We start from the raw sequence: 18,022 nt of genomic DNA on the forward strand, positions 1-18,022 counted from the left end.
AGACTTGCAGTTTAAACCAAAGGCAGTCAGACTCTCATGTCCATACCCTTAACCGACTCAAAAAAGTTGTTGTAGTTTTCATGTATATACATTTTTTCATGTTTATATGTGAGGAAAAATGTAAGGAAATCGTCAAGTAAGACAACCAGTATCAATTAGGTTATGGCTGCCCTGGACCTGATGGTTAAGCAGTCCAGAGTCAAATTCCTCTACTTCATGCTGAGATTACATAAAACACCAGATGGTCCAGCTGTGGAATGAAATTCATGTCTTAGGGAGAAAAGACATACATATAAATATTTTAACTTGGAACAATGGAAGACTGTAAAAACAAATGCAGCCAAAGGACATTAAAAAATGGCCAGAAATAAGGTCTCTCCTGACTGGAGGAGCAAATACACTATTTTAAAATGTCCTGCCCTCCTCCCTGGTGGCTCAGGGATTAAAAGTCAGCACTATCAAACTGTCGCCAGCCACTGTGGCATGAGTTCCATCCCTGGCCAGGGAGCTGACCCACATGGCATAGCAGACCTCTCCTACCCCGCCCACTGCTCTCCTCAGCACCGTATTTTAATAGATCTGCCTGTTTTGCTCCCCACTCTGTTTTTGGTGAATCCTCTTACACCCTGCACCTCTGACCTACACCCCAGTTCTTGTAAATCTATATTAAAAAAAAAAATGTTCTGTCCTACAGTCCCAGACCTCCTCTGTGTCTCTCTCCTCAGTCCATGAAGTTTTCTATCCAAAGTGTTCTCTCTTAAACACAATTTTTTTTAAGCTTATCACCTCAGTCACTATTTTGATCTGCTGGTATTTATGTTTAGAAGGGAAATATTTGTCAAAACTTTACTGATGACAAGGAAGATAAACAATTGCTGATGATCACTGAGGTAGCAATAAATTGAATATCCTGTCCATTATTTTGTCCCTTTCATATAACTCTTTTAATAGTTTCAGAAAAAAAAATATTCTGTTAGGTTTTGGAAGGTTAAGATTATTATTTTTTTTTTTTCTCCAGGTAACATTCACTTGGTTGGATACCAAATGGAAAATTATTTCTCTAATAACAGTGAAATCTGAAATTCATTGTTTTTTTTTTTTAACAAAAAACTGTAAGAAGAGTAAACTACCTATGGCAATTCTTCTTTAGTGAAAATCTTGATGCAGCAATAATGAAACAAATTAACAAAGGTATTACAATTAAAAACCTTCTCCACCACACAGCTATTGGAATATAGGAGCTATGCTAACATGGAACTTCTGTTGTACCAAGAAGTATCCACTTTTGTAGGTAAAGGTCAAGTATTCAATTTCTATTGTAAATCTGAATAGCTTCTTACATTAGACTTCTCAAATGTGATCTATGTGACACACTATTAGAAAACAAAAAATGGTTAAACTTTTAACCTGGTCAGTCAGGTACACAGAAAAATTCCACAGTGCCAGCTTCAAGTACCTTCCTCAGCGACCTAAAGCAAAGGCTGTCCTATGCCAGAATAAGAGGTCATAGGAGGGTAACACTAGGTGCTCTCTAGGTAAACTGGAATGAATTAACGCCAAATCTGGATAAAACTCCACAAGAGCTGCATTTAGGTATCCCCAAAGGTCAGGTCAAAATATATCAAACTCTTACATGCGCTATCAAAATAAAACATAACAAAATAAAGACAAACAAAAAAGCAACTCATGAAGAAAAAATAATATGTTAATGAGTTTTTAAATCTAAAAGTGAGTTTTTTCCAACTAAATTTGGGGCATACAGTAAGATAAAAACCATACACCCTTTTGGGTTTTTAGCAGAGAAGGATCAGTCAGTGTAAGAGCACCACGTCTGAGCTTCCAGAAGGTCAAAGGAAAGCATGCTATGTCAAACAACAAATTGAAATAATATGATTATCCATGCAAAAAAATCCACATAAAGATTATATTCAGTACAGTAACTGAATGTACTGCTAAAATTTGAAAGGAGAGTTACTGGGTTCTTTTCCTCTTTTGTTAGCTGGCCATCTCTGCCCTAATGTTTAGCTGTTTGAAATAAACAGCATTTGCAGAAATCTAAATGAAGTATGTGTGAATGTTCAGATTTTTCACTTTGACTAAATATTTCATTTATTCGGCACTATATCATACAGGAAACTAGCTCCTACATACCTACTTCATCTCCTCTATGAGTCATTCCATAATACAGAAACATGGTTGTGAATATCAATGTGTTTATTATTATAAATCATGTTGATAGGGGTTGAACTGTGTCCTCCAAAAGATGTTCAAGTTTAACTTTTAGTACCTGTGAATATGACCTTATTTAGAAAGAGTCTTTGCAGATGATCAAAATAAGATTTGATCATTAGGGTGGACTGTCTGACTGTGTCTGTCCTTGTAAAAAGGGGAAACTTGAGCAGAAAGGCTGTGTGGAGACATAGAATGCCATCTACAAGTCAATGAATGCCTAGGACTACCAGAAGCTAAGAGAGAGGACTGGAACAGAATCTCCTTACAGCCCTCAGGGGGAACCAACCAACCATGCCAATACATTATTCTTGGAGCTTCCAGAACTATGAGACAATAAATTTCTGTGAAGTCACCCACCCAGTTTATGGTATTAAGTTGCAGCAGGGCAAGGAAACATACATATGTTGTGGGTTGAGTTGCCTAAGCTTGCATAGTGTAGCTGGAAGCTCAAGAAGCCTCACAGAATTCCTCCAGCACACATCTAACTCCATGCTGTGCAACTGTTGAAAGACACCCACAGTTTAGTTGATATAAAATACGCCCATCTAAAATACTGCAAGTGCCTTATATTTTTTAAAAAGATTTATTTATTTTTATACAAGAGCTGGGGTATAGGACAGAGGCACGGGAGGGTGAGAGGATTCACCAGAGACAGAGCAGGGAGCAGAACAGCCAGGCGACCAAAATAGACTGCTGAGGGGAGCAGCGTGCGTGACAGGAGAGATCTGCCACGCCATGTGGGAATCTCGCTGGCCGGCCTGGAATCGAACCCGCGCTGCAGAGGCTGCGAACAGCATCACAGCGCTGTGCTCAACCTGCTGTGCCACTGGGGAGGCCCAAGTGTCTTATATTTTTTAAAAACACATTTTTCAAGTTTCACTTCATTTATTCTTCAAAATCACACTTTAAAGACATTGGGGAGGCTTATTATCTTTAGCTGAGCTCTATGAGTTGAATGTTTCAGCCAGTGTCACATAAACACATAGGAAAGCTAGTATTAGTGCCAAAAAAGAAAGAATACAATCATAAATACTTTCACTTGGAACAGAGGTGGGCCTTTAACATAGTGTCTTTTCAAATGACTCAAGGGAGAAAGATAAAAATAACATTAAACAGGCTGAATAGGCTGAGGGACTCAATAACCCAGGCAAAATGTAATAAATCAGAAGAAACTGGTAGAAAAGTAATTCATAACTTGTGAATCAGGCTTTGAAGGAAGAGATGGAAATATTCAAATAGAGAAAAAAACAGGTGCCATGATGGACAAATACAACACCAAGGAGAAAAACAACAAATTACAGGGAAGGCCTGAACAAACACTGGAGGGAGGCCTTCAGTAGGTGGAGAAGTCTGGAGAGGGTTGGAATGGGAAATGGCATTAAAATAATGGAGGGAAACTTTCAATTCAAACAATCAAAGAGTCACAATTGATAGAATAGACAATGGTCAGTTCTTTAGCAGGATGTGATGCAATCAAGGAAGTTGTTCCAGTAATGAAATTAAAAACATTCTAGTGGCGGGGGCTTCCTGGTGGTGCATGGATTAAGCATAGCACTCTGAAGCAGTCTGCAGTCTCTGCAGTGGGAGTTCGATCCCTGGCCAGGGAGCAACCCACGTGGTGCAGCAGACCTCTCCTGACTCGCCTGCTGCTCCCCTCAGCAGTGTACTTTGGTTAATCTGCCTATTCTGTTCCCCACTCAGTCTCTGGTGGATCCTCTCACCCTGCCGCACCTCTGGCCCATACCCCAGCTCTTGCATGTAAATAAATCTTTAAAAAAAAAATTCCAGTAGCAAAGCAACATGAGTTGAAGTGGACACAGTGTGTGGCTATGAAAAACTGACCATGATTAAAAAGAATATAATGAATCTACTAAAGATAATATATAATGAACCTATCAGCTTCTGGAAATACATCCTAGACACCTTCCTTTCTCTCCTCCTTCCCACATTTCTAGATACACTGGTTCTTTGCTATTCTTTGGGGGAAGAAGGGTTGTTGTTCCAGTCCCAAGACTTTATTCTTGTTCCCTCTTCCCAACTTCATCTGGGTCTTTACTAAATGCATTTTTTTCCGAAAGCTCCTTCTTTCACTGAATCAACAACAGAGGAATGTTCTGCCCTTGTGGTCAACAGAGAGGAGCCTGTCATAGCACTGAGACTTAATCCCTAGGCCACTAGGGAGGCCCCCCCAAAAATCTTTCTTGACTAGCCTTTAAGAAGGGCATCCCCTTATACTGCTTCATTTTTCTTGATTATACTTATTATCAGAAATTTTATATATATATATATATATATATATATATACATATATATATATAAAATCACTTGTTAGTCCCATTAAAATATTAGCTCCCTGAGTAAAGGATCCTCTGTGCCTTGGTCACAGTTGTATTCCCAGAACCTGGCACAAAGCTTGACATAAAGTAGGGATTCGGTGAATAACATAAATTCCCACTTTATTCCCAGGCATAATTGATACTTTCCCAAAACATTTTTAGCCATTTTCCTGTCACTTCCCAGTATATATACATAGCCTAGTTTATCCTATCATTTCTACTTAGATTAATGCAGCAGATACCCAGTTTCTTCCCCCTTGCACCCTCAGGCCCTCTCCAGTTCATTCTTCCTCATAGGACCTTATCAAAATACAAATATGATGGAATCACCACGTAACCCTACTTACACTCAACTCCATAGCCGTTAAGATGAAAATCAGTCTTAATGTAGCTAGTAAGACTCCAGGTGGACTGGGCCCTGCCCAGGTGTCAGCCCTATCTCACCCACTCTGCCCTTAATTCTCCTGCTACTTGATTTTATTCTCTTACCTTCTGCTCAAACTTCTGCCATTTAAATGGCTTTTTTTCCCACCCTCTCTCAAATTCTCCTATTGATGCTTCAGGTATCAATCAAGTGTCACTTCCTCAGGTTCCTATTATTCAAGCCTACAAAGCCATATGGATCTAGTCAGAGCATTCACCTCTGTTTGTAATTATTTAAATGTGTTTTTTATTGATCTATTGGTTTATTTTTAATGATTGTCTTTAACTTGAACTCTTCACTCCAAGATAGCACAGGACAGTAATTTTTTGCCCACTATCAAATCTCTAGGGTTAGAAACAGTGCTTGGCACATGGCTGGCACTGAATAAATATTTGGTGAAAATGTGAGAGAAGGCACCATTTTAGGAATGAAACAGCTAGAAGGCAGTGTCAAATATACAGCTACAAAAACTTTCTACAAATACTGAAATAAAGCTAAAATCAAAGATAGTAGTGAAAAATCTATAGTATGATGAGGAGCTGTTCTTAGAACAGAAGAGGGGAAGCTAAAAGCAATACACACTTTAAAACAGCACTGATTATAGTCTGAAAATAATGGGACCAAGAGACTGTTTTGTTAAGGAACTAGACAAGAACCAGTTCAAACAATTTGCTAAAACTACATAGTTATGACTTAGGTAATGACAGTAACTAGGTGAAAGGTCACATTTACATATCCTATTAACAACTCCTTGACTCATCAGTCTCTCTGGAAACATTTATCTATGCAAAGAAACTTTCCTTCTCCTTGGCATTTTCCTTTATAAAAATTCTCCAAAAAGTCCTTAGTTCTCTGGAAAATGTTTTAAAGACATTTCACCGTGGTCGATTAGGCATACAGTAATAGCTAAGTGAGGCAATGGCCATGGAGGAATGGCATATAATAGAAAGAATCCACTTTGCTCCTGATTAAAGTTACTCAAGTGCGACTCCAGGAAATGTACATACTAAAATGTTCTACAAACCACAGGGAATCATGGGTTAAAGGACAAAGCCTAATTTTAACCCTCATTGCTACTGTTTTAATCACCTAACATTCTCTGGGATGAAAAAACTTATTAGTTTATTTTTATTTCCTTCAGTTTGCTTTTAAAATAAGATGTAACATTGATGTGCATGAAAAACAATCTAGTAACATTTCCTTTCATTTGAACCCATCAGTGACTCAAGCAATAAACAGCAAGTCTCCTAGGTTTGTCTCTGAGGAGACACACCACCAGGTTTAACTGCACACTCCACTGTAACTAGAGTCAGTTTTCCAAAGATGATTTACCGCACCCTGATTGAGAAAAGACAGCACTGAACTGGCAAAAAATTTCTGATCTTCAGAAATACAACAGAAAACGATTCTTTCCAATTTCATGCTGTTTATATAAAAAGAATGGAGATACAAGAAAATGCAAGCCTGAAGCATGGACAAGAACTTTGGCAAACCAAAACAGAAAGGAAAAAGTGAAATCACACTGAAAAACAGACTTTACCAAATTTAGAAGGGCAGGGGAGGGGAATATGTAGAGATGAAAATCAATCTTTTCTACCCTTACAGAAACATTTTTAAATCCACATTAAAAAAAAACCACAAAGTAGCAAAGTTATAAACATGTAAATGTTTACATTTAACAAAGTAAAACATTAAATGTAATGCAGTATCACTAACTGAGGCATTTATGTAGGAGTCTCTATATTAGTACAAGACCTAATGGCATATAACCCAGAATTGACTGAAATTTCAGGTGTATTTGTGAAAATAAGTGTTTTTTGATGTAATTAGTAGTGCAAACAAATATATGTATAACACACAAATTTTCTGTAAACACAAGAACTTAAATTAAATTTTTAAAATATTCTAATTCAAATTTTTAAAAATTCAAATAAGCCCCCAGTTAAAAGTAGCTGCCTGGACTAGAAGCCACAGAGTGCAGTGAACCAAACACTGAGCAGGGGGCGCTACAGGGAACTGGGGCAGATGCTGAGTGGCCAGATGAAACTGTGCAACGCAGAAGGCAGGTGGGCTCTTTGGTTCCTGCTCCCCAGCTTTGACTCAGACCCAGGAACTTGGGAGGACTGGAGAAGGGCACATAGAGGAGAGACATGCAGGAGAGCTGGAAGAGACACATGGGTGAGAGATACGTGCAAGGCTGTCCTTGGCAGAGACAACGGCAGCAGTTATCTTGATTTGTACTTTAATTTTGCTCCTTTTGTCTCGGAGCTGCCTTTCCCCTTTCTTGCTATTTTTCCACCAGAAGGTACCTTAGACTTGTGGCTAATTTTGGGGCCTCAGAGGCCCACTTCAAGTCAGTCCTATTTGTCAGGGTATTTACCCAAGACAGGATGGGGAATTTTATTGGGAAACATTTATATTAGGAATATCTTTTCTTCTCCTCCCTCTCTATGCACACCAATTCTATTTAATATCTTTCATACCAAGAGTCTGCTTCTTTTTTCTTTGTGCACATGGATTTCTGGATCCCATTCAGAATGTGCACCCCTTAGTTACAGGTCCCTGGGTGACTCATTGGTCCTGAGCTAACAGTAGTATGGTTCTTCCATAAAGATCTCCTCAAATTTTTAACATTTCCATTGCTATCTTTTTATTTGTTTGTTTATGTTTTAATTAAATAACTAGCAGTCTTTGTGTTTTGTGGCTGCACCTGCTGTGGGCTAGGTCTACAGAATGACAGAATGAAGGTTGTGCTTTCACTCCCCGGTATTTGTGGCCCATACCTTCTTCAAAATGAGCTTTCCCTATTTGATAGGGAAGCAGATCTGTTGCCTTAATTATTTCTTGCATTTCCATTTTCCCCACCCCTGTTGTCTCATCTAAAGTTGTATTTTAAAGAACTCCTTTCTTGGACCCGTCTCTTAAACTCCCTAAACAAGATCCAAGAGAACCTTGCCCCTGTCCTCCATCCTTCATATGCACAGCTGGCTTGCAGCAGGCATTGCCTGGGTGCTGGTGAGCTGGCTGTGTTCCAGAACCTTGCTGCTAATGTGCCAGTCTTGTCCTTTCATGTTAAGCACAGCTGAAGACAGTGTTCAGAAGTTTGAGTTCCTTTGGGCAATGAGCCTAATCTTAGAGTCACACAGGATTGTGAGGAATGCCATATATGTGTAAAATCTCTGCTGTCACATGGCCCCAGTTTGCCAAGTCTCTACATTGACATTACAGGTAATTTTCTACCTTTTTGTCCCAACAAGCCTGAACTAAATATTGTATCAACTACCCAAACTGAGATGTTTCCTTTGTGTAAAGAATTCCTATAAACCTAAAGCAAAAACAAGCATTATTTTTATGCTGTCAAAATAGACAATCTCTACCAATTCTACTCACCCCAAAACACAAGAAAATCTGAAGCTTGAAATCAACAATGTCCAGAACTGTCTGTAGCCATAGAAATATTGAATATTTATTCTGCCCACTGTAGTAGCCACTAGCAACATATGCCTATCAAGTACTGGAAATGTGACTATTTCACTAAATTTATTAATTTATTTTTATTTGAATTAACCTATACTTAAATTTAAATGGACAAAGTAGTTGTGGTATTAAAGAATTGTGAAGGATCTGAGATTTTCCCGACCTAAAAGTTAACAAATAAGCATGTCAGTTTCATACATGCTGGGAGAAGAGCTTTTGAAGTCAGAGACAAAGGACTACGTTACTCATAGAAGTAGCGGTAGCAGGAATATCCATAGCAGGAATAATAGTAGCAAGAGTAGCAGTGTGCCCATTTCCTGAAACCCAATGCCCACAGTATGATGCAAAGAGAACAGGTAATACCTGTAACCTCAATGACTTGCATTACAGAAGGGGAACCCTGAGATCAGGGACTGGATCTTTTATACTAGACAATAAGCCTACCTGCCCTTTGCTCCACAAGGGAATAACTACCTCTATCTTCTAAGGCTCCTTGTTATACAAATGCCATTTAAAAGGCTGTCTGGAATAGAAACAGTCATTGCCTCTGCTCCCTGGAGAGACAGAACCTGAGTGATTAATGGAGACTTATCTCCCTACAGTGGAAGCATCCTACACACCTCTGGAATCCACCCGTCTTTCTTCTTCTGGTTGTATACGTTTCTGGTAATGTTTATCTATTGCTATGAAGACTATTGCAATAGCTTCCTAATTGATGATCCAGTTTCCACTAAAGCCTCTTACCAGGCATTCTCCATACAATAGCCAGAAAATACCTTGTAAACACAAATCTCATTTGCATCCCTCATGTTTCAGTCTCTGATGTCACCCATTGCTCTTAGGATTAAAGCCAACCTGGGATGGAATTCTACCCAGGTCCACGGGCCCTGAATGATGTGGCCGAGTCCCTACCTGGGGCACTCCCTTCATCTTTTTCTAAGACGCATTCCTTCGACCACACTGAACTTATTTCCTTAAATGCTGAGTTCGTTAAGTGGCCCATGGGTTGAATTCCAACTACAAGCGTGTCTGGTTTGGACCATACTATAGTTTAAAAAACATTTGAGTCATTTCACATTTGGAGAGATTCCATACCTATAAAATAAGAACTTCAAGCTTCTATTAAAAGAATCATGGCATCTGGTAATACTTGACCTGCATCCCAACCTACCAACACTTGGCTGGAGCTGAGTATCTACTGCTCCCTTTAGGTATAGCTGTGTTCTCCAGACAGCGACATTGTTCACTCCTGCTCTCGTATTATCTACCTGACATCCACTCTAATGCATCATTCTCTAACCCCTTGGAACCTTCTTTAATTCTTCAACTTCGTCAGGTGCTATTGCTCATTCCTTCATGGGAAGTTTTCCCTGCCCACCATCAAGCTCAAGTAGGATGCAGTGATGCACTCTGTGTCACCCATCCACACCCAGGCCCCTCACCATTCTGTGCTGTATGTCTTCTGTAGTTCTCTGCATTATCCCATCATGGCAGAAGTCACAAATATCAAAAAATTTCTATTTCCTTCCCCTCCCAGACATTTAGGTCATAAAAAGCGTAACCATGACTGTCTTGTGCCTCATTATATGCCTATGCCTAGAAAAAGGCCCAACACAAACTCAAATATTTGTTAACTTAAATAAATGAAAGTCAGCTGAGGAAAAGCAAATTCAAAGTATTTAGAGGGATATTTGTTTATGTATTCATGTATTTTTTAATTTGAACTTTTGAAATGGCTTCCTCCAACCCCAAGAAAATGAAATAATTATTTGAGTAGTATCTTTGTACTAAATAACAAGCCATGTGCAAATTACTTCACATGGATTAGTGCATTTAATCCTTACTATAATCCTTTTTAGCTAGGGACCACAATTATTCCCACTATGAACATGAGAAATTAGGGATGTTCATTGTTAAGTAACTTACCCAAATCAGTAAGTAAATGCCTAGACAGGACTCAAATCCAGGCTTATCAGAACCCAAAGTCAAAATTCCTAATCATATACAATTTATCACTGTAAGTTTTAATGGATCCAAATGATACAGGAATAGGAGAAACCATATATCTAACTATGAGGCAACAGGAACTATAAGCTCTACTTCTGCCACTAATTATTCAACCTTAGGTAGGATGAGGCCTTATTATCTTCTTCAGTACAATAAATTGTAGGTGATAAGACAAACCTAATCCCAGTAGACTTGACACCACCACCAACTTTCTTTCTTTTTTAAAGATTTATTTATTTATGCAAACAAGAGCTGGGGTACAGGCCAGAGATGCGGGGGGGTGAAAGGATTCACCAGAGACAGAGTGGAGAATAGAACAGGCAGATCCACTAAAATACACTGCTGAGGGGAGCAGCCGACAACTCAGGAGAGGTCTGTTGTGCCATGTGGGTTGCTCCCTGGCCAGCCCGGATCCAACTCCTGCTGCAGAGGTTTTGGATTGCTTCATAGTACGGTTCTTAACCCCTTGCGCCACCAGGGAGGCCCCACCACCAACTGTAATCTGGGCCCTTCTTTTAAGCTACTTGTATGTGGTTTAACAATTTGCTTTTACTGAATAAAGGTGTTAAAGAAATAAAGAAAGTTCTTATACACACAAGAAGCTTTCTGGCTTAGTAGTCATGACTATTATGCCAAATCACACAGTTTCCAGGGCAGTGACAAGATCTTTAATCTCATTTCACAAATAAAGAAACAGAGATACTGAGCCAAAAGGGCCAACTGTCAAGTTAACTTCACATCCCTCGGGTTGTCCCTCAGCCTGCCTGGCCTCAGAGTGTGAGTTGAATCAAAGTTCCAAAACACAGTGCTGGCTAGGAAAGCTCAGCAGATGGAAGAATTTTTCCTAGGAGCAGGAAGAGAACAAGGGATGTCACTGAATCACACTAAATACCACTCAATGTGGAAGGAAAGAACTCTGGTCATCTTTTTGTGATAGAATTCTGTCCACCATTTCACTCAAGTCAATTCTTTTAAACATTGGGACGTCCTGGTGGTGCAAGGGGTTAAAACACAGCATTGTGAAGCTGTCCACAGTCACTGCAGTGCAAGTTTGATCGCTGGCCAGGGAAGTGACCCACATGGAGCAACAGACCTCTTCTGTCTCACCCACTGCTCCCCTCAACAGTATCTTTCAGTGGATCCACTTGTTCTGCTCCCCACTCTGCCTCTGGTGAATCCTCTCACCCCCCACACACACACACCTCTGGCAGGTACCCCAGTTCTTGTATGCATAAATAAATAAATCTTTTTTAAAAAATTTAAATAGTTAAAAAAAACTCTCACTAACAATATTGTAACTTTTTAAGTCAAATTTCCAGTCAATTCAGGGCCCACTTGATCTTTAAAGTATTCAAGTTTCTACTTATTAAAAATATTATATTCAACCCCCTTATTTTTTCCAAGACATTATAATTTCCTTTCTCAAGAAGTTGTGGGGGAAAAATTGTGTAGAGGTACCATAAATTAGCTTTCTGACTAAATTAGAAATAAAATTTCTATAGCTTTTAACATTTGATTACCACATCATACAGGTTGGCATACTTTTCTGAGCTTTCATTCTGAAAATACAGAATTTGTTTTATTCCCAAGAATGTCTCTCAGTTGATGGAGCAGAAATTTTTGAAATTTTCTTTCAGAAAACATTGGTTTAGCAAAAGATGTTATTTGTTCCAATCTATTCAGTAGATTCACCAAAAATGACCTTAATGGGCCTTCGATAAGATATTTTTGATGGCATTCTACTTGCCATATGTAGTGATTAAAATATACTTGATGATCATGTAAAAATATGAAATAAAAAAAAACTTTAATTTGGGATCCCCCTTAAGACAAGGAACTTATTCTACATTCTATATTTTCTATATTTTGAAGCACAGAGCACTCTGCATTGCACAATACAGAAACTCATGACATGTCTATTAAGTCAGGTATTCATGAATGACAGGACTTAGCTATTTAATATCAAATCTGAAGTGACTATCGGCCATTTACCTGTTTTCATAAAGTAATTGAATCTTATTAACCACTGAAAATTTACAAACGATAAGGCACATGTCCTTTGAGCTAAGTAGCTGAACTTATTTTACTAAAATGAAAGCCTATTTCTTGAATTATTAAAATTAACAGCAGGACCTCCCCAGTGGCACAGCGGTTGAGAGCTGGGTTGGGAAGCTGCTCGCAGCCTCTGCAGCGCCGGTTCGATCCCCAGCCACAGGCGAGGGTCCCACCTGGCACAGCAGACCTCTCCTGCCGCCCGCTGCTCCCCTCAGCAGTGTACTTCTCGGTCTGCCTGTTCTGTTCCCGCTCTGGCTCTGGTGAATTCTCTCACCCTCCCGCGCTTCTGACTGTACCCAGTGCTTGTATAAATAAATAAATAAATAAATCTTAAAAAAAAAAATAAAATTAGCAGCAAATCGAAATCTGCACTTTAGCCGGAAGAGAAACCGAAAAAGATTGGCAAACATCTGCAAATAAAGTTCTTATTTCCCAAAAGGGACCAATCTTATGTTATTTGAATTTCTATGACCATAGAAAGATGTGAGTCAAATTCACAGCTTTGCACTTCAGTGGGAAAGAGACGATTTCCACTGCGAACATTAATGATCACATCCAGCAACTTGAGTCTTTCACCCCAACAAAGCCACAGGTCAAATCACCTGGAGAGACATAACTACAAGTCAGTTAAGGACCTGAACTCAGATGATGAGAACACAGGACCTGCCACGAGGCAGTTTCACGAGACCAGAAACCAGGGCTCAAAAGCCAGCAACACGCCGAAGCCCATCCGTGGTCGTCAGAAGCACCCGGGGCGCTGGGCAGAGCCTCGCGCAGGTCGCCGACGGGACGCCGAGGGCCCGAGTGTCTCAAGGCCACGCAAACGCGAAGGTGACTGACACCAGCTCGAGTCCCGATTTAACTCCATCGCTGAATACTTTCAACCCGCCCCTGGGCTCACCCTTCGCCGGCGTGTCACGCTCCGAGGCCGGCCAAACCGCAGGGAGGAGAGCGGAGCCCCGCAAGGACGGGCACGGGCACCCCCACCTCTTCCCGGCGCTCCCCGCTACTCAAGCGCCCCCGGGCGCCACTCCAGCGCGGCCCCTCCCCACAGCCCGGCCACCCCGACCTCGCCCCAGAACGAGTCCGAGGGGCGGGCCTGGTAACGGGGGAGTCTCGCTCCCCGGCTCCCCGTTATGGAGAGTCCTGCAAGTTGGAGACGGCCGCGGCGAGGAATACGCGAACACTTCGTCGCAAGGAGAAGTGCAAGGTGAGAGGACTGGAGGGAAGGGTGACCCCTCACACACTGCCAAGGCCTTGGCGCTGGTGGGGACGGGGGTCCCTGGGACGTGTGGGGCGTGAGAAGCCGGTTCGGTCCCCGAGACCCTCCCTGGCCGCGGCGCCGGATCCCGCAACGCGAGCAGCCCGGGAGGAAAATCGCCACCGCCCGGGGCGCCGGGACGCCGGGGGAGCCCGGGGTGCGGGGTCCCGGTGCCTGCCCGGCAGCTGCCCAACTTCCCGGCCCCTCCCGCGCCCCCGCCCCCGCCCTCGCCCTGCGCGCCCCGCGGCGCGGCACCAACCTGCGCGGCCGGGCACGGTCCGGGACGGAAGCCGGGGCCGGCGGCGGCGCGGCTGCGGGCGCGGCGGGCGGAGTTAGTTGTGGGGAGGCTCCGGCTCCCGGGGCGGGGACAGGCTGAGCACGCGGCGGCGGCGGGGGCTCCCCCTTCCCGGGCGCTCGCGGCCCTGCCCAGTCCGCGGCTCGCCCGGGGCTCCGGGGACAGCGCCAGCCCCTCCCGCGGGGCGGCCCCGCCGCGCCCCGCTGCCCGCACCCGCCCCGCACTCGCCGCCTCCGCCCCGTCCCTGCCCACCGGGTGCGGGGGCCGCGGGGCATGGGATCTCGGTCCCCACGGAGTCACCTCCTGGCGGCGCGCGGCTTCCCGGCGCGTCCCTGCGGGGGTCGCTGGTCGTGGGTGCTGTGGACGCACGTGCGGCCAAGAGGAGGCCGCGAGCTGCAACTCTCCTCCGTGAGAGTCGGGAAAGGGGCTGAACGCCAGGGTGAAAGTCTTCCTTTGCCCCGCCCCAGTCCGTGTCCCTAAAAGCAGCCCTGAGAGGTGACCGCGCCAGCTGCCCAGAGAAAGGCCAAGGAAAATGTCCGACTCTCCCTCCGCCCGGCGCGGGGCTGGGAGGACATTTCCCTGGAGAACTAAAGACCCCTCCCCCTGCCCCTGCCGCTGGTTGCGGGGTCCTGCAAAGAGTGTGTGGGACTGGCAGCTGGACACCGGGGTTGAAACTGTGAAAAACGTGCAATTTACACACACACATACACACCGGCTGGGTCACTGGATTCAGGCCACCTTACTGGGGTCTGCGTAGTGCTTCCCTGCCCACACCCCAAACCTGGCAGGAACCCCCTTCCCTAGTCTGGCGTCCCACTTCTGTCTGCACATCCCTCAGCACATACGTTCTGATCATTTCACCCCTAAACTTGGTCTTTCCTGGCAGCAACTCTTACTGAGTCCTAACTTAGGGAAGAGAGAGGGTTGGGGACAAGGGAGGATGCTAATGAAAACGTTGAAGGAAAAGCCAGTGGACTGAAGGCTGTGTTGGAAAGGGCTCATGTAACTGGCAGGTGGGAGAGAGACCTCAGCGAAAGAGGCCAAGCACTGCAGCCATGGGGGGCATTCCTAGAAAGAAAATCCCATTCTGGTTTCCATAGGGAAGCCAATGCTAGGAATGTCCCAAAAGACCCCGAACAGAATAGTCCTGGGGCATTGGAAAGTTCAGGATACACTTCAGAACTTGCCTTCACCCACTCCACTTCCCAGTCTAAATTCCAAGGACAGCTGGGTGACCCCCCCCACCACACACACACACCACCCACCACCACCACCACCACCACCACCACTAAGCTCTTGGTCAAAGATGAGAAAGTCATCCTGGAAAGAAATGGTCACTGACAAGATACTAGAAGACAACTGGATCACTTCACTGCTCAGCAACTGCTCTTCAGCTTTAGGGGTCCCTTAAGCTATTTATCCCTCCATCCTGGCCTGGATTATTAATAACACAAACATCTGGGATCCTCCCTTAAATAAAAAGTCACTTTGGGTGAAAGGAAAAGGAAATGGGGAAGGGCTAGGAGTCCTAAGGACATGGTAGTTATTTTTAAGTTCAATTTGGTACATTTTTTATGTCAAGATAATTTTCCTGTTCACTGAGTGACAACGTTTTTATCTTAAAATTTGAACCAGTGGCGGAGACAACACTTGCAATGTTACCTGAAGGCAGCCTTCTCTCAAGACCTCAAGATCCTGGAGGGCACAGCCATCGCTTCAGCTGTGCAAACCAGGAGCCAGTGTGCCTGAGGAAGCCACAGCCAAAGAAAACTAGAGGCCAGACGTTACAATCTCAGGGCAGCCTCCCAGTCTGTTGCAGAGTAGCCACTAAGCACACAAGCTTAGCACAGGCTTAGGAAGTGGAGTCAACTACCTCCACTTCCCTGGTGAAGGTGAAAAGGCTCCTTTCTCCTGACTGAAGGTTTCCACCTCACCTAAGCTTGGCTTTGCAGTCTGGAGGTGTCATTACAAAACTGGCCTTAGTGTCCCGGTTTTACTGTGGTAAAGGCTACCTCCCATTTAATTATAAAAATCTCCTGTCTTTTCCCTTATTTCCTCTAGTGTACAAAAGGCTAAGCCATTGAAAGTTCAAGAGGCAAGAGACATGCATGAGTAAAAGGTTTCTCCTTTTCCCATTAAAGAAAAGGTTCTGTCTCTTGAATAGAACATTATTAAACTTTCATCTTTTCAATATATGGAAATCTCTCTGTATCTATTAGATACTTTAATTTTATATTAATAGTGCAATCTTATTGCAAAAAGTATCCAATCAACTAATGGGGACAAAAGGTCCAGTTTTTTCCTGGGAAAAATTCCTGTAGCTAAAAGAAGGGGAAGGTTCATTTATAGGCAGCAGAATTGGTTTCAGGCAGAGCTGCAAAATCAGTAGAGACAGACAAGCCTCCTCTATTTTCAATTTGCCGTCAGCCTTTTCTACTGAATGTTGCCAGTTCCCCAAACCAAACTACCTTACAAAAGTGCTAGGGACTTAAGATGCTATTGCCCTCTCGTGTTTGTCCTGGAAAAAAGTGGCATTTTTGTGCAGAAATGTCTATGGAGAATCTTCCCTGTCCTGTTATCTTTACACTATATTATGGATTGGAGAGACAGATCTTATCCTGGACGACTTGGAGAATGTGCAGGCCTACAGACGTATCTGGAAGGACATGAAAGTGCATTCTTTGTCATTCCACAGCACTTCAAACATTATGTAAGAGCACTCATCCTTGATGGAGAACAGAAGGTAGCATTCATATAGAAGAATAAACTTCAAATTGGTCATATAAAACAGTCAGATTTGCTTCTACATATTTAGAACAAGAGAAAATATTAATTTCAATTTACAAGTAGTCAAAAAGCACCTTGTGAGCCACATAATGAATAGTCCCCTATTAAACTAACATATGTGTTTTCCTTCCTAAATAAATTTTCCTCTTATATATAGACATCTGTCATGGAGTCAATTATCTTGCACAGCGTGTGCTATAAAAGCACAAAAAAAGAAATAATAAACTACATTGCTTATTTGAAAGTGATCAGGAATATGCAGCTCCATGCTGGCATGTCTTTAATTTCATGGTATTAAGAAAAAACTATAGGAGTATGAAATAACAAACCTTTTCCTACTGGAGTACTAATTCAATTACTTATCATGATATATATAGGAGGAAAAATGTCCCCATTAACTGGCAGAAACACTAAGGGGCTATTTTCTTGTCTTCCTTTACTAATCCCTTTAGAAAGAATGTGAATGTGAAGTTTCCCCTGACAACAAAGGAACCGCCACACTCTGATCAGCTCCAGGGGTGTATCTAAGAACAAGGCTAGAAATGGCATTCTAAACACATAAATTATCATTTAAATGAAGCTTGACTCATAAATTTTATGTATCAAACAGACCTCAAGATTTGAAACGTGCAATAAGAGGTAGTTAGGCCGAGTCAAACTTCCTTGATGTAATGCAAATGTGAAAGCTCTTTCTATTTGCAGGCAAATTCCCATTCTCCCCTTTCACTGCATGGGGTACACATAAATAAAATACCAAAATATTTTGCAGAAAACTCTGCTAGTTAAGTACATACAGCTTTCTAGACTACCTCATATTACTTTTTCTTATGACACTTTAAAATAGACTTCAAAAAAAAATTCTTAAGGAGAGTATTTTAATAGTTTCCCAGAGAGTAGGATGTATTATCATTACAGTACAAAGGGCATCATTCATTTTTAATTCTTAACTCCACAGGTGTTCCCTGCCCAGACTGTGGTTGACACTTAGAGGGCCTAATTATGATTCATGTATCCCACAGTCCCCAGGAATTGGTTCTAATTTTGCACAATCCCTTTATTCAGGAGAGAAAATACATTTCAGTCCTCATAGTTATACACAGTGATTCTCAATATTTTCTATGCATTAGAATCATCTGGAGAGTTTTAAA

The 18,022-nt window shown here is 42.4% G+C and overlaps 2 protein-coding genes across 18 annotated transcripts in view; one reads left to right on the forward strand and one right to left on the reverse strand.

Moving 5' to 3' along the window:
* Positions 1 to 14,616, reverse strand: part of PAM (peptidylglycine alpha-amidating monooxygenase) — a 329,113-nt gene extending 314,497 nt beyond the window's left edge. For 14 of the 17 annotated variants that reach the window (XM_037530112.2, XM_037530123.2, XM_037530122.2 and 11 more), the window contains exon 1: positions 14,052 to 14,100. The gene's annotated coding sequence lies outside the window, so the exon portion shown is untranslated. Of the gene's footprint in view, positions 1 to 13,432; positions 13,452 to 14,051; positions 14,101 to 14,339; positions 14,356 to 14,387 lie in introns of those variants that run through there. The other 3 variants (XM_054688174.1, XM_054688177.1, XM_054688175.1) reach the window with 3 other exon arrangements.
* On the forward strand, positions 13,180 to 17,059 carry LOC119260397 (translation initiation factor IF-2-like). The gene is made up of 2 exons (XM_037529340.2): positions 13,180 to 13,741; positions 15,723 to 17,059. The coding sequence occupies exons 1-2, from the start codon at positions 13,180 to 13,182 to the stop codon at positions 15,941 to 15,943; spliced, it is 783 nt and encodes a 260-aa protein (XP_037385237.1). The 3' UTR covers positions 15,944 to 17,059.
* Positions 17,060 to 18,022: the final 963 nt, after the last annotated feature.

This window comes from Talpa occidentalis, unplaced genomic scaffold (genome assembly GCF_014898055.3).
Source record: "Talpa occidentalis isolate TD23 unplaced genomic scaffold, MPIMG_talOcc4v2.1 talOcc4.6, whole genome shotgun sequence".
Classification (NCBI taxonomy): Eukaryota; Metazoa; Chordata; class Mammalia; order Eulipotyphla; family Talpidae; genus Talpa; species Talpa occidentalis.